Source organism: Festucalex cinctus, chromosome 17, assembly GCF_051991245.1.
Source record: "Festucalex cinctus isolate MCC-2025b chromosome 17, RoL_Fcin_1.0, whole genome shotgun sequence".
Classification (NCBI taxonomy): domain Eukaryota; kingdom Metazoa; phylum Chordata; class Actinopteri; order Syngnathiformes; family Syngnathidae; genus Festucalex; species Festucalex cinctus.
This window is the reverse complement of record NC_135427.1, coordinates 19,140,080-19,162,142: the sequence shown is the minus strand read 5'-3', so window position 1 is coordinate 19,162,142 and position 22,063 is coordinate 19,140,080. Positions and strand designations below refer to the sequence as shown.

General features: G+C 45.5%; 4 protein-coding genes across 5 annotated transcripts; 2 read left to right on the top strand and 2 right to left on the bottom strand.

Annotated features, from left to right (window-relative positions):
• The first annotated feature begins 1,337 nt into the window (after nucleotides 1-1,337).
• LOC144005433 (uncharacterized) lies at nucleotides 1,338-3,139 on the top strand. Its single transcript, XM_077503595.1, has 4 exons — nucleotides 1,338-1,450; nucleotides 1,528-1,578; nucleotides 1,642-1,716; nucleotides 1,861-3,139. The coding sequence occupies exons 1-4, from the start codon at nucleotides 1,396-1,398 to the stop codon at nucleotides 3,069-3,071; spliced, it is 1,392 nt and encodes a 463-aa protein (XP_077359721.1). The 5' UTR covers nucleotides 1,338-1,395; the 3' UTR covers nucleotides 3,072-3,139.
• Nucleotides 3,140-6,007: 2,868 nt separating this feature from the next.
• LOC144005450 (uncharacterized) lies at nucleotides 6,008-8,098 on the top strand. 2 transcript variants are annotated; one of them, XM_077503619.1, is made up of 5 exons: nucleotides 6,008-6,128; nucleotides 7,064-7,114; nucleotides 7,174-7,248; nucleotides 7,389-7,434; nucleotides 7,543-8,098. In XM_077503619.1, the coding sequence occupies exons 1-5, from the start codon at nucleotides 6,074-6,076 to the stop codon at nucleotides 8,018-8,020; spliced, it is 705 nt and encodes a 234-aa protein (XP_077359745.1). In that variant the 5' UTR covers nucleotides 6,008-6,073; the 3' UTR covers nucleotides 8,021-8,098. The 2 variants fall into 2 exon arrangements, with proteins under 2 accessions (XP_077359745.1, XP_077359744.1); XM_077503618.1 differs by having other exon boundaries at nucleotides 7,389-8,098.
• Nucleotides 8,099-9,648: 1,550 nt separating this feature from the next.
• On the bottom strand, nucleotides 9,649-12,409 carry LOC144005365 (uncharacterized). Its single transcript, XM_077503489.1, has 5 exons — nucleotides 12,286-12,409; nucleotides 12,159-12,209; nucleotides 12,018-12,092; nucleotides 11,309-11,881; nucleotides 9,649-9,971 (listed from the first exon to the last, which is right to left on the bottom strand). The coding sequence occupies exons 1-5, from the start codon at nucleotides 12,338-12,340 to the stop codon at nucleotides 9,649-9,651; spliced, it is 1,077 nt and encodes a 358-aa protein (XP_077359615.1). The 5' UTR covers nucleotides 12,341-12,409.
• A 5,208-nt stretch (nucleotides 12,410-17,617) lies between these two features.
• mrpl38 (mitochondrial ribosomal protein L38) lies at nucleotides 17,618-21,843 on the bottom strand. Its single transcript, XM_077503620.1, has 9 exons — nucleotides 21,729-21,843; nucleotides 20,554-20,742; nucleotides 20,345-20,476; nucleotides 20,014-20,216; nucleotides 19,870-19,942; nucleotides 19,752-19,797; nucleotides 18,404-18,562; nucleotides 18,185-18,321; nucleotides 17,618-18,109 (listed from the first exon to the last, which is right to left on the bottom strand). The coding sequence occupies exons 1-9, from the start codon at nucleotides 21,811-21,813 to the stop codon at nucleotides 17,973-17,975; spliced, it is 1,161 nt and encodes a 386-aa protein (XP_077359746.1). The 5' UTR covers nucleotides 21,814-21,843; the 3' UTR covers nucleotides 17,618-17,972.
• Between the last annotated feature and the right edge of the window lie 220 nt (nucleotides 21,844-22,063).

Sequence of the window (22,063 nt, the reverse complement as noted above, 5' to 3'; positions counted from 1 at the left end):
ACCGAACGCCAAACCTCGATCTACGATGACACAGTTAGGGATGGATATATGGATATTCCGAAACAATAAACCACTTTTGAGACAAATGCGCCTGGCTGCGCTAAAACGAAGCACTACTTCGAGGCATTTGACACGCTGCAATAGCTCCATCTGCTGGTCAAACCTGCACACATGGAATTTTTAGAATCACTGTTTACAAAGCTTCATTACTTGCGATCATGTATGAGCCTCGGCATTTCATAAGTTCAATTAAGTTTCAGTAGATGTCTATCTTTTTTAACTGTGGGATTGTGTTGTCCTTTTAAAGTGTGATTTACACAAGTAAGTAAGTTGAACTTTCAAGTCTGTATTGTTTTTGTCTTTGGTTTTCACAACAGTATTTTTAGAGTAGGCTATTATTTATTTACACTTGGAAGAGAATAAAATAAAGAATTGGAAAAAAAACAAAGAAATGATCTCTCATGGATTGATGAAACAACCTCACGATCTGCAGCTTCAGCTTTGAGACTGCCACGTTTGCAGGAAAATTCCGGCTGACCAGTGATATATACTAATACACATCACTGACGTCAAGGCTCCGTGGGGATCATGTAGAGCAGCTGTCTCTCAAACTGAAGGTCGTGAGTTAGATTTTTGACTATTATTATTATTATTATTATTTTATTATTTATTTATTTATTTTAATTATTATTTATTTTAGGCTCTTCCAAGTGCAAATATTACTCTGAAATTGTCTATTTGGTCGCACTCTAAATAGATTCAAATTTACTCGACAGAATATAATGTGTAAGTGCGGTGCTTGTGAACAGGGATATTGTTTTTATTATATGGGATACGTATTTCCATAATCCTAGAATGGGAAAAATATTTGAGCCGAATGATCATTACCTTTCCTATTTTTTCATCTTTCCTGTGAAACAGCGTGAAGTCGCTGAAGTCGTTGTGACGTTTGAGCCAGTAAAAACTGTTGGTGTTAAATTTCTCATTTATTTTAAACCGGGGATTGGGAACCAAAAATAAAGAAAAAACACAAGTCGATGCACATAATTTGTTTAGGTGGGCCACATAAAGATATGTGGTGGGCCAGATCTGGCCCCTGGGCCTTGAGTTTTAAACCTGTGACAAGGTCTTCAGTACCCCCCCCCCCCCCCCCCCAAAACGCAGGATCCAAAAATTCAATGTAAACTAAACATAAAATAAACATGGCACACACAGTACTCATTATAGTTTTTAAATCCATATTGAGGTGGTCTTTTTCTTCACATTTTTTTTGTGGCAATGTTGCACAGGTAGTACAGGTGCTGCTAATTACAGCCAATTAGCACCAGCTGTGGGCACTTGTCACCTACTATAAAAGCTCATCCGTGTCATCCTCATTCAACCATTACTGAAGTCATGGCTCCTGTTTGGCTTGTTGTTGTGCTGGCTCATGCTGTTATAATGGATATAGGTGAGCAACAAGATTTTGTTGTTTAGTATTTCATTTTAGTGTTGTTTGTGTATGGAAATGAGTTTGTGTGTCTGCAGGCTTTTGTTTTCCACCTGGACCAGCTGAATCTGATGCAGGCCTACAAAAAGGTGAGCTAGGTGACAATGTTATTCATTAAATAAATGTTTGATGTTAACTGTTGTTTAAAACAGGTGCGTCTCCTGATGTTTCGCTGAAGCGGTTTTATGACCTTCTCAAATCTTTGGACTCTGCATTGATGCAACAAGGTGAGGAAAAAGGGTGACTTCAGTTCTGTTGAGTGATTTTATTTTTTTATTTTTTATTATACACTTTTTAGGTTAAGAAAAATATCACTGCAAGTTGATGTTCATGCTTGGCACTTGATAAAGTGGTATCCTTTTGACCAACAGACGCCAGCCCCAACATGACGGAGGACCACGCCAGCCCCAACATGACGGAGGACCACGCCAGCCCCAACATGACGGAGGACCACGCCAGCCCCAACATGACGGAGGACCACGCCAGCCCCAACATGACGGAGGACCACGCCAGCCCCAACATGACGGAGGACCACGCCAGCCCCAACATGACGGAGGACCACGCCAGCCCCAACATGACGGAGGACCACGCCAGCCCCAACATGACGGAGGACCACGCCAGCCCCAACATGACGGAGGACCACGCCAGCCCCAACATGACGGAGGACCACGCCAGCCCCAACATGACGGAGGACCACGCCAGCCCCAACATGACGGAGGACCACGCCAGCCCCAACATGACGGAGGACCACGCCAGCCCCAACATGACGGAGGACCACGCCAGCCCCAACATGACGGAGGACCACGCCAGCCCCAACATGACGGAGGACCACGCCAGCCCCAACATGACGGAGGACCACGCCAGCCCCAACATGACGGAGGACCACGCCAGCCCCAACATGACGGAGGACCACGCCAGCCCCAACATGACGGAGGACCACGCCAGCCCCAACATGACGGAGGACCACGCCAGCCCCAACATGACGGAGGACCACGCCAGCCCCAACATGACGGAGGACCACGCCAGCCCCAACATGACGGAGGACCACGCCAGCCCCAACATGACGGAGGACCACGCCAGCCCCAACATGACGGAGGACCACGCCAGCCCCAACATGACGGAGGACCACGCCAGCCCCAACATGACGGAGGACCACGCCAGCCCCAACATGACGGAGGACCACGCCAGCCCCAACATGACGGAGGACCACGCCAGCCCCAACATGACGGAGGACCACGCCAGCCCCAACATGACGGAGGACCACGCCAGCCCCAACATGACGGAGGACCACGCCAGCCCCAACATGACGGAGGACCACGCCAGCCCCAACATGACGGAGGACCACGCCAGCCCCAACATGACGGAGGACCACGCCAGCCCCAACATGACGGAGGACCACGCCAGCCCCAACATGACGGAGGACCACGCCAGCCCCAACATGACGGAGGACCACGCCAGCCCCAACATGGGCGACTACCAGAATGATGCCTTCAGCCACAGCCTCCAGAATGATGTGATGGGTTTTCAGGAAGATCGAATGGCACGTGACGACCCTATGGCTAGTCTGGTGGTTGATGTATGACATAAACCCGTTGTCTCAAAAGCTCAAATGTTCATGAAACTGTTCCTGCAATAAACATTTTAACTAAATATTTATTCCATTGTGCTGCATTTCTTTACGGTTGTGTGGGATAGGGATGCATTTTTCCTTCCACTTGATGTCTGAGGGGAAAAAAAAAAAAAAGAGCTTCTATGGTAGCCCAAAAGTGCAATGACAGTGAAACTTGTGGGAGCACCTCAAAGGTTTTGACTTGAATGTCATAGTCGGCTGCAGCAGATCAACTTATTGGAGTAGAGTTGGAGATCAGTATTTATAAGCGATCTCTGGCTCAAGTGCCATTACTCTTTGGAATGTAGTGTATGGTCTACATGGTTGCCATTTACTTTAGCAGTGATGGGGAAGCACTAATTCTTTTAAACCAGAGTCTAGAACCAATGTCAAAAGATATAGACAAATTTTTGCTCTACCCACAAATGGTTTGGTGTGGTCCAACATACATTCCCAGTATTTGTCATCTAGAGGTGAATAGATAAAATATCTGTGCAACACAGAGCCTCAGACAAACTGTTCTTTGCAAGTCTACCAGCAATTGCCACCAATTGTTTAGAGAAAGCTGCTGGTGGCATGGCCCCAGGGGTGCATGAGATCTGCACAGAATTCCTAAAGGCTCTGGATGTTGTGGGGTTGTCGTGGTTGACACTCTACATCGCATAGACATAGGGGACAGTAACTCTGGGGTGGTGGTGGTCCCCCTTTTTCAGAAGGGGGATTGGAGGGTGTTCAACTTTAGAGAGATCACACTCCTCAGCCTTCTTGGTAAGGTCTATTCAGGTGTGGTGGAAAGGAAGGTCCGTCGGGAAGTCGAATCTCAGATTCAAGAGGAGCAGTGTGGTTTCCGTCCTGGCTATGGAACAGTGGACCAGCTCTATAACCTCAGCAGCGTCCTGGAGGGTGCATGGGAATTTCCCAACCAGTCTACGTGTTTTGTGGATTTGGAGAAGGCGTTTGATCGTGTCCCTCAGGGATTCTTGTGGGAAGTGCTTCGGGAGTATTGGGTACCGAGCCTCCTGAGGCGGGCTGTTCGGTACCTGTAGACCCGTGTGAGTTTGGTCCGCATTACGGATTCGTTCCCAGTGAGGATTGCACTCGGCCGAGGCTGCCCTTTGTTACCGATTCTGTTAATAACTTTTATGGACAGAATTTGTAGGCACAGTCGAAGTGTTGAGGGGATCCGGTTTGGTGGCCTCAGCATTGCATCTCTGCTTTTTGCAGATGATGTAGTGCTGTTGGCTTCATCAAGCCATGATCACCAACTCTCGCTAGAACGGTTCGCAGCCGTGTGTGAAGCGATTGAGATGATGATCAGCACCTCCAAATCCGAGACCTTGGTCCTCAATTGGAAAAGGGTGGTGTGCTCTCTCCGGGTTGGGGATGAGATCATGCCCCAAGTGGAGGAGTTCAAGTATCCTGGGGTCTTGTTCACAAGTGAGGGCAGGAGGGAGGAGATTGACAGGCAGATTGGTGCAGTGTCTGCAGTGATGCGGACTCTGTATCGGTCCGTTGTGAACAAGGAGCTGAGCCAAGAGGCAAAGCTATCGATTTACTGGTCGATCTACGTTCCTACCGTCACCTATGGCCATGACCTGTGACCAAAAGAACAAGATCATGGATACAAGCGGCCAAAATTAGTTTCCTCCGCAGGGTGTCAGGGCTATCCCTTAGAGGTGAGAAGCTCGGTCATCCGAGATGGACTCAGTCGAGCCGCAGCTCCTCCACATTGACAGGAGCCAGATGTGCTCCGGCATCTGGTTCGGATGCCTCCTTGATGCCTCCCTGGGGAGTTGCTCCGGGCATGTCCCACCGACAGGAAGCCCCGGGGATGACCCAGGACACGCTGGATAGACTATTTCTCTCGGCTGGCCTGGGATCGCCTTGGGATCTTGCCGGAGGAGCTGGTCCAAGTGACTAGGAAGAGGGAAGTCTGGGCTTCCATCCTAAAGCCACCTTGACACTTGCACAATTTTGTGGCACGAATTGGCACGACTCGAGTCGTGTCAGTGCGCGAACGAGTCGTAAAGTGCCGTGAAGTGTGCGTAAACCCGTCATGACTGCGTACCATGTTGGGGCAAAAATTTTGAAATGTTCAAAATTTTTGTCATGGCAAAATTTCGCGACCGGGTTGTGAACTATGCGCAAACTGTTCGTGAACTCGTCGGGATGATGCGGGAAGGATGCATGCCATCCGGGTAAAATTCATAATCAAACCATATGTTTTCTACAGAGTGTGTCTTTATTAGGGGTACAGGTGAGCTATTGCCTATCCCAGTTGACTTTTGGCGAGAGGGGGTGACATACACCCTGGATTGGTCGCCAGCCAATCACAGGGCACGAACCGTACAGACACGTTTTTGTCACGAGCCACATTGTCGTTTGGTTTTCTTCAAAGGGCCATTATGATTGTGTAGCACCAAAAAATGTATGATTGCCTCATATTACATTTACTGTACACAACAAAACAACAACGAATAATGAATCTTTCGTTTTGGAATCAGAGGCCAGTTAAAACTGTTAAATATCTCATTTATTTTAAACTGGGGATTGGGAACCAAAAATAAAGCAAAAAACAAGTCGATGCACATAATTTGTTTAGGTGGGCCACATAAAGTGATGTAATGGGCCAGATCTGGCCTTGAGTTTGAAATCTGTGGCAAGGATTCAGTACTCAACCTTTTTTTCTTTTTTTTTTTCTAATCAAACACAGTATCCAAAAATTCTTAAATTTAACATTGTGTTAAATTCAAAGGTTTGTAAACTAAACATAAAATAAACACGGCACACACAGTACTCATTATAGTTTTTAAATCCATTTTGAGGTTGTCTTTTTCTTCACATTTTTTTTTGTGGCAATGTTGCACAGGAAGTACAGGTGATGCTAATTACAGCCAATGAGCACCAGCTGTGGGCACTTGTCACCTACTATAAAAGCTCATCCGTGTCATCCTCATTCAACCATTACTGAAGTCATGGCTCCTGTTTGGCTTGTTGTTGTGTTGGCTCATGCTGTTTTAATGGATATAGGTGAGGAACAAGATTTTGTAGTTTAGTAGTGATGTGCTTCTCGGGTCGAATCCCTGAAGCGTGTGCCGAGTAATGTAGATGAGTGGTTCATGAACGGCGATTCAATGCGTGTGTCGATGACGTACGTGATGACGTTTGAAGCCCCGCGAAGCGGGTGTACCACGTGACTGATTCAGGAAATGATTCGCTAGGTTTGAGTGTAGTTCGAAATAAAAGCGGCAAAGAAACGCTATGGATTCCCCTTCACTTTTTGTGTTTTCGGGTCCCTTACTGCGGTACTTCTTTGCATTTTGCATTCGATTTGACCGACGACGACGAGCTTCTTTTTTTGCGATGGAGTTCAAGGAACCAGCAAGAAAGAGAAGAAAATATCCCCAGAGTTGAAAATCCCCTTCAGTACTGGGAATCACAGAAATATGCGCTTCCAAGTTTATACAAACTTGCTGTCTCATATCTATGCACCCCTGCTTCATCAGTACCATGTGAAAGAGTTTTTTCAAAAGCAGGTGAAATTCTATGCACAAAAAGAAACCGCCTGAGTCCAAAAACTTTGGAAAAAATATTGTTTTTAAATAAAAATGAATAAGCACTTTATTTTACCTCATTTTTTCACATTTTCACTTGTTGCATAAGCACAAACATAGACAAAGTAACACAGAACAATTCATGTTAAAACACTCTTCAAATATATATTCTTTTGTATTTAGAACATGATTTACACCCCACCATTTTATTGCATGCACCAAGCATGTTATACATTTTCTGTCCACATGATGGCGTAGTCGAGGAAATGAATCATCTTGAAGCCCCTACGTGTGTGTGAAGCATTTCACTGCAGGGCTTCATTGCTTTACGGGGCTTCATTTTGCCATCACTATAGTTTAGTTTTCATTTCAGTGGGGTTTGTGTTTGGAAATGAGTTTGTGTGTCTGCAGGCTTTTGTTTTCCACCTGGACCAGCTGAATCTGATGCAGGCCTTCAAAAAGGTGAGCTAGCTGACAATGTTATGTATGAAATAAGTGTTTTAACTTTTTGTTTAAAACAGGTGTGTCTTCTGATGTTTCGCTGAAGCGGTTTTATGACCTTCTCAAATCTTTGGACTCTGCATTGATGCACCAAGGTGAGGAAAAATAGGGTGACTTGAATTCTGTTGAGTGATTGTTCAGGTTAAGAAAAATATCACTGCAAAGACCGCCTTATATCCTTGAAGTTAATTTTCATGCTTGGCACTTGATAAAGTGGTATCCTTTTCACCAACAGATGCCAGCGGCAACATGACCGAGGACCACGCCAGCGGCAACATGACGGAGGACCACGCCAGCCCCAACATGACCGAGGACCACGCCAGCCCCAACATGACCGAGGACCACGCCAGCCCCAACATGACCGAGGACCACGCCATCCCCAACATGACCGAGGACCACGCCAGCGGCAACATGACCGAGGACCACGCCAGCGGCAACATGACCGAGGACCACGCCAGCGGCAACATGACCGAGGACCACGCCAGCGGCAACATGACCGAGGACCACGCCAGCGGCAACATGACCGAGGACCACGCCAGCCCCAACATGACCGAGGACCACACCAGCCCCAACATGACCGAGGACCACGCCAGCCCCAACATGACCGAGGACCACGCCAGCCCCAACATGACCGAGGACCACGCCAGCCCCAACATGACCGAGGACCACGCCAGCCCCAACATGACCGAGGACCACGCCAGCCCCAACATGACCGAGGACCACGCCAGCCCCAACATGACCGAGGACCACGCCAGCCCCAACATGACCGAGGACCACGCCAGCCCCAACATGAGTCATCTGGCAAGTGACATGGGCGCCTACCAGAATGATGACGACCCTATGGCCAGTCTGGTGGTTGATGTATGACGTATCCTGTTGTCTCCAAAGCCATTGAAGAGCTCAAATGTTCATGAAACTGTTGCTGAAATAAACTTTTTAAGTCAAGATTTGTTCCATTGTGCTGCTTTTCTTTATGGCTGTGTGGGATAGGGATGCATTTTTCCTTCCACCTGGTGTCTCAGAATTCAATCGAAAGCCGTCATGACCCTGAGCTATGGTAGCCCATAAGTGCAATGACTGTGAAACCTGTGGGAGCAGCTCCAAGGTTTGACGTGGATGTCACATAGTGGGCCGCAATTGATCAGCTTATCGGAATTGAGTTGGAGACCAGTGTTATCAGCGCTCTTGCTAAAGTGGTGTTACTCCTGCTCTTCACTGCCATTTTAATAGACCAGGGAGGTCAACAATCTGAAGGTCCTGAAATACAATGTAGTTGTGGGGGTGGGGGGCCCTTTTTGTGCAAATGGAATGGTAAATAGACCAATTTGTAACCCAAGGGCCTGAGAATGAATAATGACAGTTGTCATTACAAGAAGGCAAAAGGGTATTTCTCACAGGCAAGGGACAATTCCAAACATCTGGGCATTTCTGATATTTCCACAGTGCAATTAAAAATGCTTCAAGCACGAGGACGTATTGGACTGCTTTTGAAAGTGATTAGTGACTACTCGCTAGTGGCGAGCAGTGAGGTTTTCAAGTGGGTATGCTGGAGTGTCATATATGCGAGGGCGTGAGTGGAAAGCTTTTGGGGTATTTTTAATTTCAGTATTAAATATTTTATACCACTGTGTAGGTAAAAAATTAAAGATACGCACCCACTCTAATGTAACCATCTCCATGGTGAGTGAAATGACAAAAATCACAATTTGCCAATTCATTGGAATTTACAGTATTCGGGACGTAATTCTTCCCCGTTTTCGTGATGATTACTGCAGTAGGATGACCACTTGAAATTATATTTTCGCTGGAGCATTCCGGGAGCGGGCCAGAGGACCGCAGAGTACGGCCCAGAACGCTGGAGCCTCCTTATCTCTGGGACGCAAAGGCACTGACTGATAGCCAAGTAAGCTAATTATGCGCATGTGCATTGTCAGGCATGCAGCTTGACTGCCAGCCTTTTTGCCATTCAAAAGCGCACGTGCAGAAACAACCTCTCGGAACTAACACAACTTTATTTCTCATTGCGCATGTGCGAAAGCTGTTGACCTTCCGGTTTACAAAGCCGAGCTTCCTCTCACAAGACACCTGTTTATTGCGATGGTTCGTGCATTCCAACTATCCGCTGTCGGCTTTCCACTTCTCCGCAAGAAAAACAGGACAAATTACACTGGAATTTAAGACCAAAGCAGTAGAACTAAGGTGTTGTATCACTATAATTATTTCAATGATTTTCTTGAAGGGCTTGGGCGTGCACTGCATTAATAGATTGTGGGTACAACTGTGGGTACAGATTAGTAAAACTGTGGGTACAGATTGCTAAACTGTCACACGCAATCACACACACACACACACACAATATTAATCATGCAGCTTTTCTAAGATTGCGTCAAGATTGACCTGTCCTCAGTAAAGGGTTTATTTAAAAAAAAAAAAAAAAAAAACTTTTCAAAGGGCATTTTAGGCAGAGGGGCAAGTGTTTCAGCACCACTAGGGGTCTACCTGTACACGCCTATGTCAGGAGGCTCGGTACCCAATACTCCCGAAGCGCTTCCCACAAGAACCCCTGAGGGACACGATCGAATGCCTTCTTCAAATCCACATGTAGACTGGTTGGGAAACTCCCATGCACCCTCGAGGACGCTGCTGAGGGTGTAGAGCTGGTCCACTGTTCCATAGCCAGGACGGAAACCACACTGCTCCTCTTGAATCTGAGATTCGACTTCCCGATGGACCCTCCTTTCCACCACCCCTGAATAGACCTTACCAAGAAGGCTGAGGAGTGTGATCTCTCTATAGTCGAACACCCTCCGATCCCCTTCTTAAAAAGGGGGACCACCACCACCCCTGATGTCCATGAGATGTAGAGGCGTGCCAACCACGACAGCCCCACAACATACAGCCTTAAGTCCGTGCAGATGTCATCCACCCCTGGGGCCATGCCACCAGCAGCTTTCTCTAAATAATTGGTAGCAATTGCTGGCAGACTTGCAAAGTACAGTTTGTCTGAGGCTCTGTGTTGCACTGACCGATATTTTATTAGTTCACCTTCAGATGGCATTAAATAAAGGTAATGTGTTTGACCACACCAAACCATTTGTGGGCAGAACAAAAATTTGACCCTATCTTTTGACTTTGGTTCTAGTCTGGTTTAAAGACACTTGGTGCTGCCCCATCACCTCTCTAAAAATAAATGGCAACCATGTGGACAGAGAAGACTACATTCCATTTCAGGGCCTTCGGATTGTTGACCTCTCCTGGGCTGTTAAAACTGTTGTGAACAAGAGCAGGAGTAACAGCACTTGATGAGCAAGAGAGTGCTTATAAAGGCTGATCTCCAACTCTACTCCAATAAGCTGATCTGTTGCAGCTCTGTATGACATCCGAGTGAAAACCTTTGAGGTGCTTCCACAGGTTTCAATGTCATTGCACTTTTTGGCTACCATAAGAGCTTTCTATTGATTTTCTCAGACATCAGGTGGAAGGAAAAACACATCCCTATCCCACACAGCCATAAAGAAAAGTAGCACAATGGAACAAATTTGAGTTAAAAAGTTTATTACAGGAACAGTTTCATGAACATTTGAGACAACAGGATACGTCATACATCAACCACCAGACTAGCCATAGGGTCGTCACGTGCCATTTGATCTTCCTGAAAACCCATCACATCATCCTGGAGGCTGTGGCTGAAGGCATCATTCTGGTAGTCACCCATGTTGGGGCTGGCGTGGTCCTCCGTCATGTTGGGGCTGGCGTGGTCCTCCGTCATGTTGGGGCTGGCGTGGTCCTCCGTCATGTTGGGGCTGGCGTGGTCCTCCGTCATGTTGGGGCTGGCGTGGTCCTCCGTCATGTTGGGGCTGGCGTGGTCCTCCGTCATGTTGGGGCTGGCGTGGTCCTCCGTCATGTTGGGGCTGGCGTGGTCCTCCGTCATGTTGGGGCTGGCGTGGTCCTCCGTCATGTTGGGGCTGGCGTGGTCCTCCGTCATGTTGGGGCTGGCGTGGTCCTCCGTCATGTTGGGGCTGGCGTGGTCCTCCGTCATGTTGGGGCTGGCGTGGTCCTCCGTCATGTTGGGGCTGGCGTGGTCCTCCGTCATGTTGGGGCTGGCGTGGTCCTCCGTCATGTTGGGGCTGGCGTGGTCCTCCGTCATGTTGGGGCTGGCGTGGTCCTCCGTCATGTTGGGGCTGGCGTGGTCCTCCGTCATGTTGGGGCTGGCGTGGTCCTCCGTCATGTTGGGGCTGGCGTGGTCCTCCGTCATGTTGGGGCTGGCGTGGTCCTCCGTCATGTTGGGGCTGGCGTGGTCCTCCGTCATGTTGGGGCTGGCGTGGTCCTCCGTCATGTTGGGGCTGGCGTGGTCCTCCGTCATGTTGCCGCTGGCGTGGTCCTCCGTCATGTTGCCGCTGGCGTGGTCCTCCGTCATGTTGCCGCTGGCGTGGTCCTCCGTCATGTTGCCGCTGGCGTGGTCCTCCGTCATGTTGCCGCTGGCGTGGTCCTCCGTCATGTTGCCGCTGGCGTGGTCCTCCGTCATGTTGCCGCTGGCGTGGTCCTCCGTCATGTTGCCGCTGGCGTGGTCCTCCGTCATGTTGCCGCTGGCGTGGTCCTCCGTCATGTTGCCGCTGGCGTGGTCCTCCGTCATGTTGCCGCTGGCGTGGTCCTCCGTCATGTTGCCGCTGGCGTGGTCCTCCGTCATGTTGCCGCTGGCGTGGTCCTCCGTCATGTTGCCGCTGGCGTCTGTTGGTGAAAAGGATACCACTTTATCAAGTGCCAAGCATGAAAATTAACTTAAATGATATAAGGCGGTCTTTCCAGTAATATTTTTCTGAACCTTAAATCACTCAACAGAACTGAAGTCACCCTTTTTCCTCACCTTGTTGCATCAACGCAGAGTCCAAAGATTTGAGAAGGTCATAAAACCGCTTCAGCGGAACATCAGGAGACGCACCTGTTTTAAACAAAACAAGTTAACACCAAACACTTATTTCATGAATAACATTGTCACTTAGCTCACCTTTTTGAAGGCCTGCATCAGATTCAGCTGGTCCAGGTGGAAAACAAAAGCCTGCCGACACACAAACTTATTTCCATACACAAACCACACTGAAATGAAAACTAAACAACAAAATCTTATTGCTCACCTATATCCATTAAAACAGCATGAGCCAGCACAACAACAAGCCAAACAGGAGCCATGACTTCAGTAATGGTTGAATGAGGAAGACACGGATGAGCTTTTATAGTAGGTGACAAGTGCCCACAGCTGGTGCTGATTGGCTGTAATGAGCATCACCTGTACTACCTGTGCAACATTGCTGCAACAAAAAATGGGAAGAAAAAGTCAACCTCAATATGGATTTAAAAACTATCATGAGTACTGTGTGTGCCGTGTTTATTTTATGTTTAGTTTACAAACCTTTGGATTTAAGACAATGTTAAATTTAATAATTTTTGGATCCTGCGTTTGATTTAAAAAAAAAAAAAAAAGGGCCGGGGTACTGAATCCTTGCCACAGGTTTAAAACTCAAGGCCAGATCTGGCCCATCACATCACTTTGTGTGGCCCACCTAAGCAAATTTTGTGCATTTACTTGTGTTTGTTGATTTATTTTTGGTTCCCAATCCCCGGTTTAAAATAAATGAGAAATTTAACACCAACAGTTTTTACTGGCCTCTGATTCCAAAACTAAAGATTCATTATTCGTTGTTGTTTTGTTGTGTACAGTAAATGATTGCTACACAATCATAATGGCCCTTTGAAGAAAACCAAACAACAATGTGGCTCGTGACAAAAACGCGTCTATACTGTTTGTGACTGTGATTGGCCGGCGACCAATCCAGGGTGTATCTCACCGCCGCTCGCCAAATGTCAACTGGGATAGGCAATAGCTCTCCTGTATCCATATTAAAGACACACTCTGTAGAAAACAGATGGTTTGATTATGAATTTTACATGTTCCACTGCCATTTTTCTGCTATGTTTAACTGAAGGAGAAGAACTCCGCCAACAGTTAGCCTCTGATGGTGCTTGCAGATAGCGTCAGACCCAATGAGTCGACTGCCGCTTACTGTCCACATCTGGGGCTTGCAAGTGGTCGTTTCTGAGTCCCGCGATTCGGGCTCATGCTAGCTTTTGCCAGCTTCTCCCGCTAGCCACCTTTGGTAGCTGCTCCAGCTAGTTCTTGCTAGCCACTCTTGCTCGCCGCCTATGCTAGCTCCTGTTTACCGGGTTGCTCACTCTATCCATATATCCATCAATCTATCCATCCATTCATCGACACTACCAATTATCTAGGGTCGGCTCGCTGGAGCGGCATCTTTAGGAGGGAAACCCAGACTTCCCTCTCCCTGGCCACTTCGACCAGCTCCTCCGGTGGAACCCAGGCCAGCTGAGAGACATAGTCTCTCCAGCGTGTCCTGGGTCATCCCCGGGGCCTCGCGCCGGTGGGACATGCCCAGAACATCTCTCCAGGGAAGCGTCAAGGCATCCGAACCAGATGCCTGAGTCACCTCATCTTGCTCCTCTCAACGTAGAGGAGCTGCGGCTCTACTCTGAGCCTCTCTCGGATGACCGAGCTTCTCACCTCTAAGGGGGAGCCCTGACACCCTGTAGAGGAAACTAGCTTTGGCCGCTTGTATCCAGGATCTTGTTCTTTCGGTCACAGCTCATGACCATAAGTGATGGTAGAAAAGATCGACCGGTAAATCGAAAGCTTTGCCTTTCTGCTCAGCTCCTTGTTCACCACAACGGACCGATACAGAGTCCACATCACTGCAGACGCTGCACTGAGCCACCTGTCGATCTTCCGCTCCCTCCTGCCCTCACTTGTGAACAAGACCCAAAGATACTCCTCCACTTAGGGCATGATCTCATCCCCAACCCGGACAGAGCACACCACCCTTTTTCAACTGAGGACCATGGTCTCAGATGGACATGCTGATCCTCATCCCAACCGCATCACACTCGGCTACAAACCATTCTAGTGAGAGTTGGTGATCGTGGCTTGATGAAGCCAACAGCACTACATCATCTGCAAAAAGCAGAGATGCAATGCTGAGGCCACCAAACCGGATCCCCTCAACACTTCGACTGTGCCTACAAATTCTGTCCATAAATGTTATTAACAGAATCGGTGACAAAGGGCAGCCTTGGCGGAGTCCAATCCTCACTGGCAACTAATCCGAGTTGCGGACCAAACTCTCACACGGGTCTACAGGGACCGAACAGCCCGCATCCGAAGGCTCGGTACCCAATACTCCCGAAGCACTTCCCACAAGAATCCCTGAGGGACACGATCAAACGCCTTCTCCAAGTCCACAAAACACATGTAGACTGGTTGGGAAACTCCCATGCACCCTCGAGGACTCTGCCGAGGGTGTAGAGCTGGTCCACTGTTCTACGGCCGGGGTAAAAATCACACTTCTCTTCCTGAATTAGAGATTCGACGGACCCTACTCTCCACCACCCCTGAATAGACCTTACACCAGGAATGCTGAGGAGTGTGATCTCTCTATAGTTGAACACCCTGCGGTCCCCTTTCTTAAAAAGGAGGACCGCCACCCTGGTCTGCAAATCCAGAGGCACTGTCCCCGGTGTCTATGCGATGTTGTAGAGGCGTGTCAACCACGACAGCCCCACAACATCCAGAGTCTTTAGGAACTCCGTGCGGATCTCATCCACCCCTGGGGCCATGCCACCAGCAGCTTTCTCTCCAAATAATTGGTAGCAATTTGCTGGTAGACTAGCAAAGTATGGTTTGTCTGAGGCGCTGTTGTGCGCATAAAGATTCTATTCTATTATTTCACCTCTAGATGGCACTAAATATTAGGAATGTATGTTGTCAGACTACACCAAACCATCTGTGAGTAGAACAAAAAATTTGACCGTGTATATCTTTTCTGACATTGGTTCTCGACTCTGGTTTAAGCGAGAATTAGAGCTGCCCCATCACTGGTCTCAAATAAATGGCAACCATGTGAACAGAGTACACTACATTCCATTTCAGGGCCTTCGGATTGTTGACCTCTCCTGGTCTATTAAAACAGTTGTGAAGAAGAGCAGGAGTAACAGCACTTGATGAGCAAGAGAGCGCTTATAAACACTGGTCTCCAACTCAACTCCGATAAGCTGATCGATTGCGGCCCCACTATGTAACATTCAAGAGAGCCTTTGAGCTGCTACCACAGGTTTCATTGTCATTACTTATGGGCTACCATAGCTCAGGCTCATGACAGCTTTCTATTGAATTCTGAGACACCAGGTGGAAGGAAAAATGCATTTTTAGGTGCTTCTTGAATATTTTTCTGACAACTTTTCCTTTTATTTCCATTTGAGAAGTTTATAAGCTTGTCAAAATATTGGGTCATTGCTTTTTCAATGTCTATGGATAACAATGCAACAATGGAAAAGACATAACATAAAAAGACATTATCAAGGTCGATGCAACAGATTTGGAGACACAAAATATTCCATCCACATACATGTCTTTATTAAACCACCTCAGACCCATAAATGGTTGCAGTGGACATGACGTTTGCGTGTCTAAACCAATAAAATGCATAATTTGGATGATGTCAACACTTCTGGTTCATGATTGGATCTTACATTTCCATGCAATCACAATCGTAAGTTTATTTGCATGATGTTCACGTTAAAAACGTTGCATATATTTATGACGGCCCTCTGAACGAAACCCAAACTACTAGTGACTCGTGACAAAAATGCATCTACAGGACTGTCTCAGAAAATTAGAAAAAATGTTGTTTTAATATTGCTGATTATGGCTTTTTTTTTTATTATTATTATTTTTTTACTTGGTCTGAGGAAATATTCTAATATTTTGAGATAGGATATCTGAGTTTTCTTAAGCTGTAAACCATAATCAGCAATATTAAAAATAATAAAAGTCTTGCAATATTTCAGTTGATTTGTAATGAATCCAGAATGTATGGCATTTTTGCTTATTTAATTGCATTACAGAAAATAATGGCCTTTATCACAATATTCTAATTTTCGGAGACAGTCCTGTATACTGTTTGCATCCTGCGATTGGCTGGCGACCAGTCCAAGGTATACCTCACTGGCACTCGCCAAAAGTCAAATGGGATAAGCTTACAGCTCTCCTGTATCCCTAATAAAGAAACAATGAATTATCAACTTTTTCTTTTACTGTTTTCTTACACGTCCATCCTTTTTTTCCCCTATGAACACAAGAAATGTTTTAACATTGATCACAATATGTCAAAATTACATTTGTAATGTCTAGGTTTTTGTTTTATCAACACCCCCTCCCGCCCTTCATTATTCAGTTAATTTACATTTTGTGTGTGCATTCAAAAGTGTTGTTTGTAATCACTGTACCACAATTGTTGGAGTATTTTGTACTGGAAGGTATGTCATAGAATAGAGCAATTCTGCTAGTTTTTCTCCCCAATCAAATCTGTACGCATTTATTTTCAGCTTTATATAATCCGGATGTATTCAATCCGCATGCAGAGAAAAAAATATCCTGACAGATATATTTATTGGTACAGTATATCATATCAATCATGATGTAGCATTTTTATTAGTATATTTCTCATTCGTCTAACCCCGGGTTTTCACCGGTTGCGGTTGCGGTGCGGTTGCGGTGCGGTGCGGCGCCGCAAGCAATTAGATTCCATTCATTCGAATGGTGCAGTCTACACCGCTTGCGGGTGCGTTGCGTGTTGACTGCGGAAGGCCTGCGGCGTGCCGCAAGCCTTCCGCAAGGATAGACCTATTTTCTATTTTTGCCGGACGCCGCATGCGGTAGGCCTCCGGCAAATGGCAAGCTAGCACAAAACACATCGAGCGGGACAGGAAGACCGACGCAGTTTCAAAATAAATTTCCGGTTACCTTTCAGAATAAAACACTCGCCAGCTCGTATTTCGCAAGCTTATCAGCAGAACGTGACGTGGGCGTCGCCGGGCCATGTGCTCATTCACGGTTTAGACACCAGCGAACATGGACGCGGAGAGGTTTAATTAATTGGAGGTGGAAAACCACAAAATAATATATGACACGGCACATCCTTTTTATAAGGACTGTAATGTATTGTGAGTTTGATGTTCGCGATTGCTTGTTGTGCCCGTCTCGCTTGCCGTACTGAGCGGCAGCCGGACGCGGAAGACAGAAATAAAGAGTGGCGCTCGCCTTGAGCACGCACTGACCCGACTCTCGTTATTAATATACTTTACAAGGACAACCAAAAAAAAGATGCTGCATGGAATCTCATCGCAGAAGAAGCACAGACTTTCTGTATGTTTGTCGTTGTGAAATGCCACATGATCGCGCGCGCACGGTCCCGCGAGACACGTTGGGAAGTGGGCGGCGACGGAGCTGCCGGACCGCAGCTGTGCGGAGCCGGTGTGGATTGACAAAAAAATTGACCCGTCCGGAGCACGCAGTCAAGACGCACCGCACCGCAACCGCACCGCAACCGCAGTCAGTGAAAACCCGGGGTAACAAGAACAAAACACATTCCAAAAGACAGAAGTGACATTTATCGGCATTTGAACATGTACAAAATCTCACAAGTCACAATTTGGCAAATGTCATATTTTTTTTTCCACAAATCTATACTTTTGGGCAGTCCAAACAAATTATTGACCTCAAGTGTTGAAAATGGCTTCCTCTCTTTGAGGATGTAATGTTAATGGATGAACAAACATACCGGGTTTTTTTTCTTGGGTATGCTGAAAAGTGATTTTTTTTTAATTTATTTTTTTTAAACAATGTTTTGTCCCGACATCAGAGATATGCTAGTTATCATATTAGCCGATTTGAAATGTTTGTCACGTCTGATCATCAGTATATGCCGTAAGTTTGCTCCTTTCCATCCCTGTATCTGTCCAGGTAACGTAGGGGCTGTCCGTGGGGGAATTTCACTTGTGGTGGATGGTACACTGGAGGACGGATGAATTCAAACACTGGCTCCCTCATATCTGCAGGTGAATTCATTCATATTCATCATCTCTTATAAATTCACAAGACTTGTTTTGGATGCCACTGTTACTCACTGAGGGTGTTGTGAAAGGTGCTGGTGACAGATTCATCCCATTGGCACTGGAAGAACGCCAGACCTGTTGGCATCATGCTGTCTTGGTGCTTTCTGTAGAAATCCACTGTTTTGAACGTACGCTCTGCCAATGAATGACTAGAAAAAAAGAAGCAACGATTGTTTAAAAAATTCTGAGATGTCATTTTTTCAGCATGGTGATGCAAAGCCTGTTACTCACCACGGCGAGGGCCTCAAATCTTCCTGGAAGTTTATGGGCCCCTCTTGCTGGAACAGGACGTAAATGTAGCGGTGGATGCCTGTTCCTCTTGCGGGAAATGGAGGTAGATAGTGACAGAGTTCTTCTCCAGCCTGAACCGCTCCACCTGGTATGTTCCCACTGACGAAACACAAGTCGTTTAATGTCACACAACAGCATTTACAATGCTATACTTTTCTAGTATTAATGGGGAAAATTGGAGTGAAAAAAAATCACGGAAAAACAACTGCGAAGGAAAAATCAAAATTATGAGAAGATAGATTTTTTTTTTTCTATCAATTGAATATTTGAAACCTGCACGAGCCGAACTGCGAATATGCAGTGTAGTTTTACAATGTAATATCACCATTCACCACTAGATGGCAGACAAACAAGCTGTGCTTACACTGTCTTGTTCTACAACGCGAGTAGGCCAAATATTTTTTCGTGGATTCAGAATGACATGCAGGACAATCATACGGTAACTCAATAATACTATAATTTTGAGTGAGTTTGTTTTTATGAATAATAATGCACAAAATGAGTTATTGCACAAAATACTGGTTTCTTGTTCAACAGTTTTGTGCCGTCCTTGAAATGTAGGATAAACAGGAGGGAAATGTAAGAATAGTTGTAAATAAGTTATCATACACTTGCTGCAATGAAGAACTGCTTCTGCTTGCAATGAAGAATGCTTTGCTTGGCACTCAAATTCACATAACCTAGCCATATATGTTATCTTATCATATATTTGCTGCAATGAAGAACTGCTTCTGCTTGCAATGAAGAATGATTTTCTCTGTTCCCACTCACATTCACATAGCCTGGCTATTTGAAGATGGCTCAAAAAGCTGAACAACCACAAAATCTAACCCAGCAGAATGGTTCGAGCCAGTCTGCTGATATCCTCTGTTTGCTGTTAAGAAATGATTGCAAACTTGACCACACATGTACTCAGCAATCTTCTACTCACATGCACAACACATAGACAAACAAGTACTACAACTATGCCTTGCATTTGCATTTTTAGGGTTGGAACACCACAAGGGGCGTGGCAAACAAAATAAATAGAGAGGGTGAGGAGAGGAATCCTCAGAGAGTGCAGGAGTGAATTGTATCAGTCAGTTCCTCTCCTCTCTTCGCGAGCCCTAAACTGAGTGGCTTCTCTCCTTTTTGTGTCATGTTTAATCGATGTCAAAGAGGTAACCCTGACAGTTATTTTTATGCAAGAAATCCTTTTGCACTGAGAAAAAAAAAATACTGCTCTGTGATGCAAGTACATATGGGTTGTAAAATTAAAAACAACAGTGATTCAGTGTGAATGACTTACACAAGCCAGTGCACGTATTCGGCTTCATTATCGAGAAGATGTTCATCTATAATACAGAGAAATATGTTTAATATTCAACAATTGTAGATCCATATTGTATTGAAATAGGCATCCTGACCTGGGGAGGTGAGCAGGAGGGTCCAAAGGGAGCCTTCATCTGCATTAAAGCTGACCACAGGAGCAGATGCTGTCTGGTTGAGTAAATAATGAACACATAAAAAAAAAATGGAGATTCAAGAAACCAGTGTTGTACTGTTCATACTTCTGTTGGTGTGAGTTCATTCCCATAATGTACGTGAGCACTCGTTCCTTGGCTATAGCAGATCCGCAGTGGGATTTGAGGCAGGAAATACGCCATGGGGAAAAGATCCCTGAAGACCCCGTAGTGGTCTGCCAGTCTTCTTATATGAAATGGACCAACGGTCTTCTCCCACACTTCCTGAACTTGATCCAAAGATATCTTAACTGAGGTAGAAAAAGACAAAATGAAACCCACTTAGGTTAGAAGTGGGGTGTACCCTGGGATGGTTGCCAGCCAATCACAGGTCACATTCAGACAAACATCCACATTCACGCATCTTGATTGAACCTACATGTGCGTAAACGACAGGCTCTCTCCAGTTCGACATTCTTCTTGTTGTCCTTCATTATCTGCCTCCTCTCCCTCAGTTGATTGGTTCTGGAAGGTCGATCACAAGACAGTCCGATGTTGACCCGCTCAGCACCTGTCAAAACACAAATCTGTCTAAGTCAATGTCTGAATCATTAATCTATCCCCATAATATCCTTGATTATGTCTCACCATGTTCAGGATCTTCTTTCTCCATATATTGTTGGTAGGTCTTCCACCAGACCTGTTTTTTCTTCTCCTCTTCAGCCCTTCGGAAGTAACGGGTGTAGCTGCGATATTTCTCAATTTTGTCAATGTTTTCCACATCAATGTCTTCATTCGGCATCGGGCCCAAAGGAGGACGCCGGCGACAGAGGAATGCTGTTATGTGGAAACACACAAATACTGTAGTTAACTTAGTACTATTAAGTATTTGAAGAGTAAATTTAGTGAAATTAAATTGCTCTTTTAATTGACTGTTGTAAATCACTGTAATTCACCTTGCTTTCCAACATAATAATAAACATAATACTATTTAATCAAAAAAAAAAATTATTGCTAAATTCGGAGGCGATTCGCGTCACAGTGCAAGCCAGGCTAGGTTTGGGCGCCGGGCGCCATCTAGTGGCAAGACACGGTACCAGCAAATCAAAGGCCCATACGCGACGCATCTTTAGCAGTGTGATGGTGGCGGTCACTTCCTAATATGGTTTAAGATCTCTTATGAAAATACTGCATTTTGTGTTGCACTATGAGTATTGTTAAGTGATGCTGCAACTGGTCTGTATATTGCATTGTGAGATCTTTATTATTAAATTACTTTGTTTTGAAGACGTCTTTCTTTGTATAGAACAATTTCCGAAAATTTGAAGATTCTAGTTTGAAGATTCTAATTTCGAGTCTGACTCATGCTTATGTTTTAAGCTAAATTAGACTTTAATTGCCTTGTATTTTCTGCAATGTTCTAACTTGATGAAGTGCATGCCGTGCTTGCCAGCAGTGAATTTAGTAGTGCGTTAAATGTGAAACAAAAAACGTTCACATTTTAGTTTATTTTATTTTTTGGTATTGTTAAAATGATGACTGGTTAGAGGGAGTTAATTTCTGCTTGGGACCCCTCCTGAGGCTTGTAGGCAACATTAATATTGATTTGGGGTTCATTTCCTTGACATTTCGTTTTATTATCTTAGCCTCCAACTACTGTATCTGTTTAATTGAGGCGATTAAATTTCGCGAGTGATTTTATGAAGATGAGTTTACAACAAAGAACGAGCCACTGTGTCAGCAGTATATGACCCCATGCAGCATGAATAACATTAAAAAAAATCATACGAACTAATCACATATTAACTAAATAGTATTTGTACCTGTTGTGATAAACGTCTTCGCATTGTTGACCCTTAAATCAAAATAATTTCTGAGCACACTAGAAGACACTGTGCGCAGCGCCATCTTGGGTGGAACATAAACCTATGGTGGCCGATGAGATAAGAGTTCAATTTCACTCATTTTGATTTAGATAAACTGTTCCTAACAGACAACATTTAAACGGCACATTACGACAATACCTATTAGACTATTATTAATACTACTAATAATATGAATACACATATACATACGAATGCACATCTTTATTTAAATCATGACAGTGTGGCACAATAGTAAACATAATTTAAGTTAGCGGTACTACTTGCCATTTTCC

What these genes read in the sequence shown, in the direction of transcription:
- LOC144005433 (XM_077503595.1), top strand. Translation starts at nt 1,396, where the DNA reads ATGGCTCCTGTTTGGCTTGTTGTTGTGCTGGCTCATGCTGTTATAATG. An exon ending in TGATGCAGGCCTACAAAAAG is followed by an intron (nt 1,579 to 1,641) that starts GTGAGCTAGGTG and finishes TGTTTAAAACAG; the next exon opens with GTGCGTCTCCTGATGTTTCG. An exon ending in CTCTGCATTGATGCAACAAG is followed by an intron (nt 1,717 to 1,860) that starts GTGAGGAAAAAG and finishes TTTGACCAACAG; the next exon opens with ACGCCAGCCCCAACATGACG.
- LOC144005450 (XM_077503618.1), top strand. Translation starts at nt 6,074, where the DNA reads ATGGCTCCTGTTTGGCTTGTTGTTGTGTTGGCTCATGCTGTTTTAATG. An exon ending in TGCTGTTTTAATGGATATAG is followed by an intron (nt 6,129 to 7,063) that starts GTGAGGAACAAG and finishes GTGTGTCTGCAG; the next exon opens with GCTTTTGTTTTCCACCTGGA. An exon ending in TGATGCAGGCCTTCAAAAAG is followed by an intron (nt 7,115 to 7,173) that starts GTGAGCTAGCTG and finishes TGTTTAAAACAG; the next exon opens with GTGTGTCTTCTGATGTTTCG.
- LOC144005365 (XM_077503489.1), bottom strand. Translation starts at nt 12,340, where the DNA reads ATGGCTCCTGTTTGGCTTGTTGTTGTGCTGGCTCATGCTGTTTTAATG. An exon ending in TGCTGTTTTAATGGATATAG is followed by an intron (nt 12,210 to 12,285) that starts GTGAGCAATAAG and finishes GTGTGTCGGCAG; the next exon opens with GCTTTTGTTTTCCACCTGGA. An exon ending in TGATGCAGGCCTTCAAAAAG is followed by an intron (nt 12,093 to 12,158) that starts GTGAGCTAAGTG and finishes TGTTTAAAACAG; the next exon opens with GTGCGTCTCCTGATGTTCCG.
- mrpl38 (XM_077503620.1), bottom strand. Translation starts at nt 21,813, where the DNA reads ATGGCGCTGCGCACAGTGTCTTCTAGTGTGCTCAGAAATTATTTTGAT. An exon ending in ATGAACTCACACCAACAGAA is followed by an intron (nt 19,943 to 20,013) that starts GTATGAACAGTA and finishes TTACTCAACCAG; the next exon opens with ACAGCATCTGCTCCTGTGGT. An exon ending in GAATACGTGCACTGGCTTGT is followed by an intron (nt 18,563 to 19,751) that starts GTAAGTCATTCA and finishes GTGTTTCGTCAG; the next exon opens with TGGGAACATACCAGGTGGAG.